Below are 14,286 nucleotides of genomic sequence, written 5' to 3' on the forward strand. Positions count from 1 at the left end.
TCATTTTTACCTATTTGTGGTGCTGGGAATCGAAGCCAGCCCCACTCATATCTAAGAGTAGTTGAGCGAGACTCCTCGGGGACGGCCCTTAGCAGTTTAACTCAGACACCGAAAGGCCAAACTGTGGCCAACTGGCGGCTCAGACACAGAGTTGAGCCAGGGGAATCCAGAAGTCACTTCTGAAGAAAGATGTCTTGCTTCTTCCGCCTTGTGTGACTTCTCTGATACTCTGGATATCAACAGGGATTTAAAGCAGCACAGGAAACAAGAGGCTGGCTGGAGATGTGTTGTGTTCTGTGCAGCTCCGCCTAGCAGAGGCGTTCCAGGAATTGGTGGGCCTTTCTATGGCATGCTTTCTCCAGCTGTACTCACTGGGATAGCAAGAGAGCAAGGCTTTGAACCAAGCTTCTTGCCTCTGAAGAAAGGCTGCCATCCAGAACCGCCACCTGGGATGAGGCTGGGCAGGGTCAGACAAGAAACGCTGCTGCCTGTCCCTGGATCCTGGTTACTGAACAGTCAGTGTGGAAAATGATTAACTGGTTCAAGATAATTAGGAAAGAGAATGATTTTGAGAGCTGGCATGGATGAGGGAGAGAAAGAGTGGACTAGGGCTCCAGCTTTAGGCAAGTGCTAAATATCCTACCAGCAGGAAGGCGGACAGAGTGGGAGATCAGAGAGCTGTCTGGGCTATTCAGACCCCTTGGAATGGCTCTGAGGAAGGGAACAGGTGCAGGCAGTGGATGGGGTAAGCCCACACACTCAACACTGGCAACCCAAAGCCAGTGGGAATTAGCCAGCCTAATTAACATCTCCAAATGGCCCAAGGATGGCTTCCAGTATTTCCAATCCAGCAGCAGTGGCTGTGTCCTGGCCCTGGCTCTGACTCCGGGTTTGGCTTCCTCTTTCTGGTTGTTGGTCTTACCCATCACCCTTGGTTCAGAAGCCGAAAGCTGGGACAGCTGGACCGGCAGGAAGGGAGGGAGGAAGGGAAAGTGAGTGGAGCGTGTGCCTGTATATGTGCTGCTCCCGTGCAGGGGCTAAGTGAGCAGGTGGATCATTGGTAAAAAAATTTTCCTGGCATTTTTTTTCTTTCTCTCCCATGACTACAATGTACTTGTGTGTGGCTCTATGACTAAACTAAATTATAAATTTAAAATTAATATCTTGGTGTCAACTTTCTTGTTAGGCCATCATAAAGAAACATTTCCAGACCCTCTCACTCTCACGGAACATAAACACCAAGATTTCCGCTGCATCTTAGCCATGGGAAGTCTGTGTACTTTACCAGACTGAATTCACATGAGTGAGAGGCCACACAGGACCCGAACATTCACAGCAGCAATATTCACAGTGACCAAAAGTGGAAACAGCCCGAATGTCCATCAACTGATGAATGGACCAATAAAATGTGGTCTATCCGTACAGTGGAATATTTGGCAATAAAAAGAAATGGAATACTGATATGGGCTACACATGGAGTCACCTTGAGAATATGCTAAAAGAAAAGAAGTCAGCCACCAAAGACCACATATGAGATGATTTTATTTATATGAAATGTCCAGAATGGGCAGGTACATAGACACAAAAAGTGGATTTGTGGTAATTTAGAGTTGAGGAGTGGGCGGGGAGAAGGGGGATTGACTATCGGCAGGCTGTTTAAAGCGGGGGATGAAATGTTACAGAATTTGATTGTGGTAATGGTTGCATAACCTACTGACTAGACCAAAAACATTGACTTGTATACTTCATATGGCTGAATTGCACGATATGTGAATTAGATCTCAATAAGCTGGTTTTTAAAATGGCAAAATGGAATAGAAGGTGGTCTGGGTGGCACTACTATTCCCATGATTCCAAAAGTGACACAACAGAAGTGGCTCCAAGATTTCAGAAAAAAAATCCCCCCGGGCACCCAGGCAAGCAGGGGAATGAGGGCAGCTGTGAGGTTCTGTAGATACCACCAGCACCTCTCCTGCTGCTCCACCCCCCAAACCTCACACCACCCTCAAAGCAAATAGGGCCACCCCACCGCTGGCACATTGCTTTTCAGTGACTTGTTTTCCCTTCCAGGTTGTCTCCCAAGCTTATTCTAACTTGAATTGATCTGTCTTGAAACAACTCAGGAGTGACTGGGGCAGTGAGGTGGGATTACCGTGTGATTTGTCCCAAGATACAATGGGAGTGTGTGCGCCACTCAGGACTATTTTTAAAAAATTTCCCTAATAATCAACAGCTCAAGAAAATGTAGCAGTTAGATCCATGGTGATTGTGGGAGGATGGTGAGTTGTAGGTATTTGTGTGAGGTGTCTGAGGAAACACTGCAGAAGCAATGGAAGTGTCTGGTAGTTTTACCAATAAAAACTGTCTTGTCCTCAGAAAGGAATTTTGGCCCATAATTAAGATACTTTCTATATGTGAATTATTTCTGTGGTGCTCCTTTTGAATTGCAAAGTAGGCAACCCTTTAGCTAAATTTCTCAGTTATCCGTGCCAAAGTGGGTGTGTCTTTGCCACTGTATAAATCGTACGGGCCATACATTCTAGAAAACAGTCCTTTCTGCCTTCAGGGAGGAACATTTTGCTGTTGCCACTGAAGAAGGGCTCCTCTCCCCCACTGGGTTGTTCATTCCTGTGGGTGGGTCCCCCACAGCAGGCACGGAGAGGCAGGGGGGCTGTAGGGTGGAGCAACGAGTCCTGTCTGAGAACGGAGAGGCCTAAGTGCTCGAGCTCTGGTCTGGACATGACCAGCCACCTGGTGATGGAAAAACCAGCCTGCCTCCCTCCTTCCTTCTCCGTGGTGATCTATTTCCTCTGGGACTCTCACATGTGATGCTGTTTGGTCAGCGACTGTCACCCTGGTCCGGAGCGCCCAGCCTCACGAAGCTGCAGGCCCAGATGTTACCTGGAGGCTGTGGTGCTAACTGGAATTGCGCTGTTTCTCCAGCTGCTTCTCTGCACCCTAGGGATGTAGCTAGGGAGCAGGGCTTCCCTAATGACTGCGCATGAGCTCTGGGATGCACGCTGACTGCAGAGTCTACCCAAACACATTCAGCAGCAATGGCAAGGCAAGGTGTGCACACTTCCTGTTTTGTCTGAGATTAGGGGTATGGGGGAGTGGAACCTTCCCAAGCCAGACCCGTGATTCCTTTTCCATATCCTCAGGCAATCTCACAGATCACACAATCCCACACAGGAGAAGACAGATGCTGGGATGGTGGAGGCCACTTGTTCCCACCACAGGTCACAGCTGAGTGCTGCCGGAAAGGCAAGAGGAGCCTCTGCATGGGGGCACAGGTAGGTGGAACGTGTCCTCTATGCATCTGGATTTTATTGTCTCATATTCTTGAAGTGGCCACAAAATAGGGTTTTCCCTATTCTTTCTTGGCATTGTCCACTGTGATGCTACTAGGTTTCTTGCGTACTGAGAAGTGAATTTGGCCACATCAATGCTGTAAATACGTAAAGTTACTTATTTCAAAATGGATGGGCATGTTTCCCATTTTTAAGGGATTTTATTCCTTCTGCTGTTTGAGGGACTTTAAAGGCTAATGGGCAAAAAGGAACCGGCAGGTTAAGTTCCTGTTATCATCCTATATCTTCCTGGAAAAGGACAGTATAAAATATTCTTTCTTCTTTCTGTCAGAAGACTTAACTGCGAATAAGAGAGGTTCCATTTGGCCTCTGCTTTGGTTTGGCTGTTCCTAAACAGGAATTTGAGCAAACCCACTGAGGCTTCTAGGAGGCCCTTCAGCAGCTGAGGTTGTGCATGCACCACCTGCTGAGCCAGGAGGACTTGAGGGCCAGTCACGATTCACAAGGAATGTGAACCCGAGGTGACGGGAACTTCAGGTTCTTCTGAAACATATTCTCAAGGTTATTTCAAATAAGCTTTAATTAAGATTTATTTCCAAAAATTGTCTCTCAGAAAAATTCCTGGTATCTGCCAGCCATCTCTTGGCAACTGCTAAAGTGTCCCCTGAGCTGTAATTAGCAGTCAGGCAGGAGGAAGATGCCACCTGCACTTAAAACCCTGTAAGGACTGGGAACCCAGAACCTAACGCAGCATTTCATAGAAAAAGCCGCACCTTCAGAGTTCGGCCAAAGGAACAGATTCAGTGCAAGGTTGACACTTCAAAATGAATGATCTCAGGCCACTTCTTATTCTAGGAACCTATGAATACTCCCAGCACCAGCCCCAGGGTTGTGAGGAGTTGTCACTGTCCCCGCAGTGGCTCTGAAACATGTGGTTTCTTTCTCTCTGCTCTTCTCACATTTACTATCCTCCATCTTTTTATTTTTGTCCATGGGCCTTCCAGTTCTCAGACATTAGGCAATGTGGGGAAGTTCCAAACCAGCTGGCAGGATGCTTAGTAGAATATCTAATACACACGAGGCAAGTTTTCATTCTCCTCAAGTTCACAAGGCAAATGGCGTGGTCCATCTCAGGGAAATCTCAACCCAAGTGGCCTAAACCACTGGCTGGCTATCTTTTTGACATGTGGTTATAGTTTGGAGGAAACTTATCTGAGCTTATTAATAAATAGCCATTTTTTTTTTTTTGTGGCTCACGAGTGTCTGCCTTTCTGCAATAAGACTTCAAGCTTCACAAGGGAAGGAGAGACACAGGCCTGCATGAGATTCCCAGAGCCTTATTTTGTGTTGCCTGAAGTGCCCTGCACAGTCCTGCTCAGTGGGAGCCTCCAGGGGCAACAAGGGCCACGTTAGAGATGGTAACATCTGACAGGTAGCAGCGGTACTTTTCTAGCCAAGCAAATGAAAAGAATGCTTGTCTCATCTCTTCCAGAGCTGACACCGAGGAGAGTAAAAAAGTTTTAAAAGAACAAAGGGATGACGAAGCACGAAGCCTAAAGTGGTGCTAAACAAGGTGATCGATAATTCCCTTTAAAACCCTCGAGACCATCTACGAAAGCACCTCGAATCAAGTTTCAGTTACTCGGTCTGTGGATTCGCCGGCTCCTGACTTCCCCTGCCTTTCTCCACACCGGCTTCTTATCAGATTTCTTGTCGGTGGCCCACTTTCACTAAGAGACTGGGAAGGAGGGGGCAGATGAAACATAATTACGAGTGTTTGCTCTGCATCTTGCATCAGGCCCACACATCTGTGGTCTAGAGACACACCTGTGCTGCTTAAAGCAACAGCCTGATTCCTTTCTGTCCTCCTTTCTATTCACTCTTGTTGCATGTAGGAAAGAAATCCCATGTACCAGTCTCTAAAGAATTTACAGTCCATTATGAAGAGGAGACACACACACAGGATAAAGGCTTACATATGCTAAGGAAAATCAAGATATACATAATCACAAGTTAGATGGCACTAAAATTAGGGCCTAAATATTACAGAGAGGATTTAGGGCAGTGGTTCTCAGTCCTGCCTGCATGTTAAAATACCCTGTTTTATTTTCTTTTTAAAAATTCCATGCTCAGGCCACACACCCCAGACCAATAAATCTGAATCTAGTGGAGGGACTCAAGCATCAGTATCTTTACAGCTTCACAGGCGATTCCAGTGTGCAGCTAGAGTTGAACACCACTGGGTCTTGGTGATGGAATGATAGCTGGTAAAAAAACTTTCTATCAATGTTGTACCATCTTTCCAAGAAGAATACATCTTAAATTGGAAAAAATCAAAGCAAAAGTGGTCAGAATCAAACCGGTTATGAGGGAAGGAAGACTTGGGCTGTGTCCAGAAGGGATTATGGGGGTAGAAGAAACATCTGTGCAAGGCAGTTGTCTGTAGGACATGTGGCAACACTTTGGCCAGCTACAGCCAAGTGTGCTGAGGATGCTGAGTGGGATGGCTGACTTATTGAATAGATGGTCATATCAGATAGTTTGTATTTAAGGAAAACTTCTGGGTCGGGTGCAGTGGCTCACACCTGTAATCCTAGTACTTTGGGAGGCTGAGGTGGGCAGATCGCTTGAACCCAGGAGTTCAAGACCAGCCTGGGCAACATGGTGAACCTGTCTCTATAAGAAATACAGAAATTAGCTGGATGTGGTGGCTTATGCCTGTAGTTCCAGCTACTCAGGAGGCTGAGGCTAGAGGATTGCTTGAGCCTGGGACGGGGAGGATGCAGTGGGCTGTGCTCACACCACTGCAATCCAGGCCTGGGCGACAGAGTGAGACCAAAAGGGAAAACTTCTGGATTCTCTGAATAGAGTAAAATTTGACTCTGGCCTTTAGTATGAATAAAGAGCTGGTAGCTACAGCTCTGATTATGGGATTATCACTGTAGGGTGGGCACAGGGCTGGCATTTCCATGTGGAATGGGGAGGTGAAGGTTGAGTTGGCCCTGATTCCAACTTGCCCATGACCTTCGGTGGTCTCTTCCTGGGTTGGTCTTCAGCTTGCTCCAAATTAATGTGACAGGGTTAGACATGATCTTTCCTGAAGTCGCTTCTAGTTCAACATTCTATGATGTTCTTTGCTGGCTTCAGCAAAGTTATGGGGAAGCTGAACACATACAATTCAAAAGAAGTACTATTAATTAAAACCGTATTAAGACCACTTTAACAGGGAGGGAATGAATATGAATGCGATGAATCTGTCACATGACTATCCTTTCAATGAGCGGGGAAACTCTTTTTGGGGGTTTGGGTTAGGATTTACTTGTGCTGTTTCTGGGAATTAACTTGATTATTAACTGCCCAGTGAAACAGCCAAGGAAGATTGCCTGTCAGGACTGCATGCAGAATGACAAGCTGCATATGGTGCGGAGGCCTTAGCAAGCAAAAGCTGAGTGTAGCCATATCCCTCTGGGCAAAGGCTGGTGAGTTCTAAGAGGAGTTTGTGTAGTGTCTACATCTCAGATTTGCTTTGGGGCGAATGTGTAACATAAGTGCCTCCATCTGCAGTTTTAGGAGAAGATTTTATTGGCCACCAAAATGACTCAGTGACACTAGGCAGAGACTTCTGGTAAAGGTTCTGCAAACTTAACATAATGACTGTGTTGTAGAAGAAAAGCTACAAAAGTCTTTTTCATTAGGTAAGTGACATAATAACCCTTTCCACGAGGGTGTCCAAGCAATCGTGTGAAAGATGAAAGTTTGCAGTTTTGTGAAATAGCAGGAATGGCAGTGGCATCCTAAGACCGACTCAGACTAATCTGGTTTAAGCTCCAAATACGACCTACATTAAAAGTGGCAGACTCTGATGAAGCATAGTGAGGAATTTTCTCCCACTTGTTCTAAATCCTGGAGCCTTGACAATCCAACATATCATAAAGGAGGAAGCATTTCTGACCATATCGTGGAGAAATCAAACGCTGTGTTTATGCAGGGCTAACAAATAAACAAAGACCTGTGCTCCCTCTGCTGGCTCTCTATAGCAATATTGAAGCAGAAAGGAACCATACGTAGTATTGGCATCTTCAGCAAACACAAGTCAGTTTGGGTATTCTGAGAAGAACCACTCATTTAACTTGGTTTTGAACATTCTTTGAGAAAAATCTATCTTTGTCAACTTCTGACAAAGGCACTTGGAAATTCTTAAAATTAGATATTAAATGAGACATACCTGTAGCCCTTGGCTACCAGATTGCTAGCTGTGACCGTAATAGTGATCTGGGGATTGATTTATCAACAGACACAAGTGGATTCCTTCAAAATTTTTAGATCCAGACACAATCTTTAAGGCAGTTCTGAAAAAAAATCTCAGGTCCAATGTAAAGTTCCTTTTTTCTCTTTTATAAGAGCAACTTCTAAAAAGTAAAGATTTACACTATTTATATCTTTTCTGATAATGTCAAACACTAGACTTGATTTTCCAAATCATTAGCATGCAGAAGAATGACCTCATGGTGAACAGATGCACTTGGCTGTGAGCTGCAGTGATTACATCAGTCCCTCCCAGCAGTCGAGGGTGCCCATTCCAGTTAACCCTTTCAAGGCCTCTCTGCCGGTCCCTCTTTCTTGGTGATATGATTGAAAGCACACATTTAGTCCCCCACCCCAATATGTGTGTGTGTGTGTGAGAGAAATGTATATGTGTATATAAATGTATTTATACATAAAACATATATATGTAAATTGCAACCAATATTTTAATACTGGCTACATTTTAGATTATTTAGATTATTTAGTGCTGGTCAAAAAAGGAAGGTAAACTATAGTGCTAGGTAAAAAAGTAGTTGAAATATCTTTACATGTCAGGTGTTATCAATCCAAGTAATGGACGGAATAGATACAAGGTAGATATGATGGTCTTTAAAAATATTTTCTGATTAGGAAAATAGATTTTGTTTTGAAAGCTCTTTGAAAAAAGCTGAGCACTCATATATTAGCAGCTACACCACCATGTGTGGTTGACGGCGCATCCTGAATGCAAGCCTGTTCACCTGGCCAACCCACCCCCCCGCAGGGCTTGTTGGGCGGATGGGTAACAGCACCTGGATGGGGAGAGTCAGAAGCAGAGGGCATTTTCCAACAGTGGAAGCTTCAGGCACAGGCCACTCCCACTGAGCGCATCTCCCACTTTTACTTCAGACTTAAAGGCTGATACTGGGGCTTTCCCTCTAGAAGCGGGGGCTGCACGCTGCTTTCTGGCTTGCTGCTACCAATACAGGGCGGAATGAATGCAGTGTTCAGGTGACGCTCCCTCTTCATTAATAATAAAGCCCTGGTGGTGAGGATACAAAGAAAACCTAGGAGCCCCTAATTCCTCAGATTGTGCATATGCATGTGAGCCCAAGCCCAAGGCCCTGCTTTGATGACACTGAGGGCCAGAGATGGTCTGATTGGGTCCTAAGTGCACTGTGGGAGCTTAAGCCGCTCAGGGTCAATTTTTCCAGTTGGCTTGTTGCTTGGAAGAACAGACTTCACCTCAATTTCTTAGTTTAAGCTGGCTGGCTCATCTGGGTTTGATCGCACTTGCCCTAAGAACATAACAGTGTAAACAAATGACAAATGTTTTCATCTGTAGAAGTAGTAACAGATAGCGGACAGGGATTCGTCAAAAGCGAAGCCAGTATGTAAACGAGAAGATGCTTCTGAAAACGTGCTTGTCTATGGTGCTGAAATGCTCTGTCCTCATTGTACTGCCCCACATTTCAGTTCAAATCAAGATTATATCTAGTTCATTCCTACTCAGTGTTATGAGCAGATATGCAAAGAATTAAAACAGAACATTATGCCTAGACTTAAAAATCACACTTAAGGATAGGTATGATAGACGTATAAAAAATTTTCCCACTCAACACTGAATTCCTCAAACCATGAACACTAAGAAATGTAATACTGATGTTAATAATTTGAAAAGCGGAGGGAGTAGCATTTGTCTTGATATTCCATGTTTGGTTTCACGTTCCTTTTAGAAGAGTTCCAATGTCCACCCTCACATGCTGTCAGAATCTTTATTCTGCTAAGCAATTTTCAAAAATATGACGTTCTTGAAGAAGCCTATTGACAATCCTCTCCAAGTAGAGTTCTTAAAAACTCAAATTGCTCCTAGAATCTCACTCATTTCAATTGGTTTAAATAATTATGGATGTTTGGAAAAGATCAAATTAGTTTATACAGAGGCTAAAATATACATAGAAAACAGTCCATCATTATTCATTTTGATAATATCTTAATAATCTTAAGAATGTAACAGTTAAGGAATGAAAACATCTAGTTATTATTTACATGTTTAATTTTAAGAAGTAAAAAGCTTTCTCAAGAGTTAAAACAAACAAACAAAAAACAAAAAACAACCTGCACTGAAAAATCAAGTGCTCACGAAGAGGGGAATAATCTCATGAGGGTGGGAAAAAGCTGAATGAGATCTTTTTAAAATTAGCTTTGCTATAGATCCCTCATGTTCTTTCACTGAAAAATTAGAAACGATTTAAAATCTCTAGCCAGACAGAGTATGAAATCTTCATTTCCCTTGAAACGAATTTTTTTTTTTGTCTTAGATAGAATGTTGGCAGAGTGTATAAAAGAATTCAATTCACAGCTGTTCCACTTTTTTAATGTAAGAAACATTAATCAAAGCTTTAAGTTATAAGCTTTTCTCATGTTGCTTAGTATTCCAGTTCAACAAAGATCAATAGAGGCCATCCCAGTGTTCCTTGACGCCTCACCAGGAAGCAGAGGCGTGATTATGCAAATCGCGCTGCTCCTGCACCTCTGCCAGCCTGCTTATCTCCCAAGCCTTCTGCCTGCTGCTCCTGGCTCCCTGCGCAAGTGCGTGCCTCTCCCTCTTATCTCCCAACAAAGCTCCGAGAGGCAAGGATTGAGGCCAGCGATGTTAAACAATGATGCATGGCTGATTTTATTTGTAAGTGATTTATTTCACTGGATTTAATTTTTTTTCACTTTGTGTATAAGATATTTGTTAACAAGTCAGAATAGGAGAAGTAAGGCAGTGTTCAGAGACAATTGACACAGGTTAGAAATCTATTAAGCACTCTAACAGTTTCATTTAAAGCAGTGGAAGAAGAAGGAAGCTCCTCACTGAGAATCTCAACATGCATTGGCTAAATATCCCATTTATTCTCTGAAAGGCAATTAATCTGTAATTATATGCAGAAATTTACAAGTAATAATTCTATTATTTGAAAGAAACACACAGTAATCATATAATCTGTTTAAGTGGCAGTACATGTATTTTCCCCCCCAAACTGGAAATATACAAAGAATAAAAACCTAAAAACAAGGAAATCTATGGAAGCTTTCACAATTTTCCACTGGCCCTAATAAATGAAAATTATTGTAAGCTGGTTTCTAAACGGGTTCCACACCAGGTGCTGCTCCGGTCGGCGGCTTGTCCACATGACACAAACCACTCCAGAGAGACACGCACACTGCACTGCTGTAATGATGGACCCCGGGACACTGTCCTTCCATGTCTCCTGCATTAATCCCTGACCTTCGAATCTCGGCAGCATAATCCCCATTTAGCATTAGTAGCAACGGCTTCCACTGTGAGGAACTCTTTTTTGATAAGTAAGCACTGATTCGGGCATTGCTTTTAAACAGCATATTCCCAGCTCAGCAAGAAACCCACACTCTTGAATGAACCGGAGCACATTACTGAGAAAAAGTTCATTAACCTTGCTAGATTTGAAGGTTAACAGGATAGCTGAAGAAAGGAACTGAGTGAACAGCTCGAATACAAAACAAATTAAAATGAATGTCATCATTCCTTTTGATATTCATTAGTTGATTCAGAGGGAGAATGCTCTTCTTAAATTTGCAAGCATTTATCTGTGAAAAACAGGTGTACATCTGCTGCTCGAATGCGTCTTAAGCGCGTGAGAGAATAATGTAGACACTCACCCGTTCCGCTGAGGGAGTAGCTGGGAGAGGGAGAAAAGACTTGGGCTGCGAAATCCTCAAATGTCATTACTTCGCGGTGGTTCTGAATTATTGCTTCGAGATACAGAGCTCGCTCTTCATAGCTGCGGTAATCGGTTAAGGAAACAAGTACACGTGCAAAGTGGCATGCAGAGCAGTGACAGAATTCACTTTTAATACCGTTGTGCAATTTTTTCTGTCTAAAAAAGTATCCTGCAGGTTCTTTACCATCTTGCAGAAAATTATTAGTCATAATTCATACCCAAATTCTGGTTTTGAGACCTAAGTTTCTCTTAGACTTTAATTCCATTCAATACTAGTAACCCTAAAAACACGTAAAGCAACAGTTACAGAATAACATCGTAAGATCATTAGGGTTGATTTAAACAAAAACAAGAGATACTGATTGCAATAGCATCTCTTTCCACTGACAGTGGTAGATCTTTTACGTCCTATTTCAGTGGATAAAACATTCTTAGTCTACTGACATATGAGTTGATACTTCAAGCAACTTGGTGATACGACAGTGCAGACATTTCTTAAAAATAAGAAGCAAGTTACTGGGAAAAGAGAAGGCTAGGAAGATAGATTCTGAGGGGGCATCAGAGCCTCTAACCAAGACAAGCTGTGAACATTGGAAAATAAGAACTACTATGTGAGAGAATCTACCAAGAGTGCACAGTGCAATTTTTAAAAAAAAGACTACTGCCTTTTAATTAAAACTGCAGTCTGGAACACACAGCATTCAAATGTGTAATCAAAAACCAGTCACCAATAAAACTTACAAGCGTAACACACTGAAGCAACTTTCCAGCTGTCTTAATAGGACCCCTGCGTGTGGCAGGCTTTCACAGGGCAGAAAGCAAATCTTCCCCTTTTGTGTGTGGCTTCTGTTTCCTTAGAAGGTGAATCATGCACTTCCAATAACAGGATAACGTCAGAACAATCCGACAATGGATGGAGGCACTGCACATACGACGTTATGAATTAACACTTGGGGAAGTCCGCATGACGTCTCATTTTCCCCTTCCTCATTATCAATGCAAAAGTTAAAAGACATGTTTCAGTCGTTTTGAAAATCATGCTAATTCTCCAGGAACACAGGGAATGTGGATCACCATCAGTTTATTATTGGCAGCTCCAGAAGAGGAAAAGTAACTCTAGCATTTCTCACTACATTTTCAAACTATCTTTTCAAAATGGCCTCTTTAAAAATACAAGTTGGTGACAATTACGTCCTTTCAATCAGCTTTCAAGACAGCATGTGTTTTTAAATGGTCAAATACTTTTCTGCTTTCTTATGGCAAAGTATGCACACCGATCTCTAAATGCAGGCTCTTCCTCTCCCTACTCCTTCAGTTATATTCAGAGGATAATTTTCATACCATGAGGAGACCAGAGGCATTCTAGGGCTGTGCTATCCCGTACAGTAGCCACAAGCCACACGTGGATATCTCATTTTAAATCTGAATTAATTAAAGTAAAAAGCTAAAATTCAGTTGCTTTGCCCCCTCCCCCCGCCTTGCTATATTTTAAGCACTCAATAGCCGCATGTGGCTAGGGGTTCTATACTGGATTGCACAGATACAGGACATGCCTGTCACCGTGGAAAGCACTACTGGACAGCGTGCTGCCAGAATTTCTCCGTAAGTTTGTTCTATACAACCTCAAGCAAGGAAAATGAGTTTGAAGATTTCCAAAGTGGCCCCTCTAATGATTTATGATTTTTTATATAGATGGGCACAACCGCCCAAGGCCTGGGCAGCATGAGCCTGAACTGGCTTCTCGACTGTGTGCTGAACTCCTGGTGACTCGCCTTAATGAACAGGCTGCCAAACTTCCTCAGCGAGAGGTGCCTGCTCAGGCCCAATTCTAGAGGGACCCACTAATGCCATTCACGTCTCATTATGAACACACTTATTCTGCACAGCACTTGGCTGTCGCCACAGCTCGGCCCTCCGTGCATGGCCCCAGCAAGCCGCTGGTCCGGGGAACAGCAGGACGTTAGGCCTGAGTGGCCGTCTGGCGAACAGGCACTCTGACACTAAGCTGGCACGTGCTGGCCCAGCAGGGGCTGAGCGAGGCGTGACAAATTACTCAAAGAGCTGAGCTAAACTTATGGCTGACAACCACCTGAGCCTTTGGACCGCCGTGGCCCGCTGTCAACGCTCAATTCATGGCTCCCCCTTTCAGTCCGTCGTCTGCTTGTGGGCCTGGGTTAGAGCAGGCACGTCCCTCTAAAGACCTGTCATGCTCTGCCTAGCATCGTCCTGCTATTTCCTGAAAGGCTCCACTGCGTCCAACACATCCACATACAGTGCTTGGGACAATGGTGAACAAAAAGGAAATGCGTGTGCATTTTGCTAACTACTCTACGGAAGCCACGTATCTGGAAAGTGGCTGGCTATGTTAATTAAGCTCATGATCAAACCTACAAAGGGACGTTTTGCATAATACCATATGAACTGACCCCAGACGGCAGCCCACCGTCCCTATCCTGGATGGCACTATCCAATTGTCATAAGCTTGTCTTTGTCAAGGCTGAGAGATCTGGGCACCTTAGAGAAAGTCCAGCACTATATTTAGAGGAGTAATAATGAAGTTGTGAGATTCTCTGATTCAATGAATATTTATGGTCTGACTCCTAAATTAAGGCAGTAGGAGACAGAAAACATAAAGGTGCTTCCAGAACTGGATCCTGGAGGAGGAAGTGTTTCCTTCATAGAAGGTTCCTGACCCTGACATCCATGTCCCCGACTGTCACACACAGCCCACACTCTCCCGCCCACTAACTGGAGTGTTAACAGTGCTAAACTGGGTGCTGTCATTTAGACAAACATCCATTAGGGATTGGGGTGAGACCAGGAGATCATCAAATACATTTTCGCTCATGGCCCAAGCCAGGGCATGTAAACACCCTGACAAAGAGAAAACAAATATCCCCTTAGCTCTGGCAGCGTTTAGAAACAGCCAAGGAGCTTGTGGG

At 43.9% G+C, this 14,286-nt stretch overlaps 1 protein-coding gene across 4 annotated transcripts in view; it reads right to left on the reverse strand.

Annotated features, from left to right (window-relative positions):
• Positions 1-14,286, reverse strand: part of RALGAPA2 (Ral GTPase activating protein catalytic subunit alpha 2) — a 326,207-nt gene that overhangs the window by 9,809 nt on the left and 302,112 nt on the right. For all 4 annotated transcript variants that reach the window (XR_010138774.1, XM_054541632.2, XM_054541631.2 and 1 more), the window contains one exon: positions 11,283-11,404. Coding sequence is in view for 3 of the 4 variants with exons in the window: in XM_054541632.2 (XP_054397607.2) it covers positions 11,283-11,404 (122 nt within the window). In the remaining variant the exon portion in view is untranslated. The remainder of the gene's footprint in view (positions 1-11,282; positions 11,405-14,286) is intronic.

Source organism: Pongo abelii, chromosome 21 (assembly GCF_028885655.2).
Source record: "Pongo abelii isolate AG06213 chromosome 21, NHGRI_mPonAbe1-v2.0_pri, whole genome shotgun sequence".
Lineage (NCBI taxonomy): Eukaryota > Metazoa > Chordata > Mammalia > Primates > Hominidae > Pongo > Pongo abelii.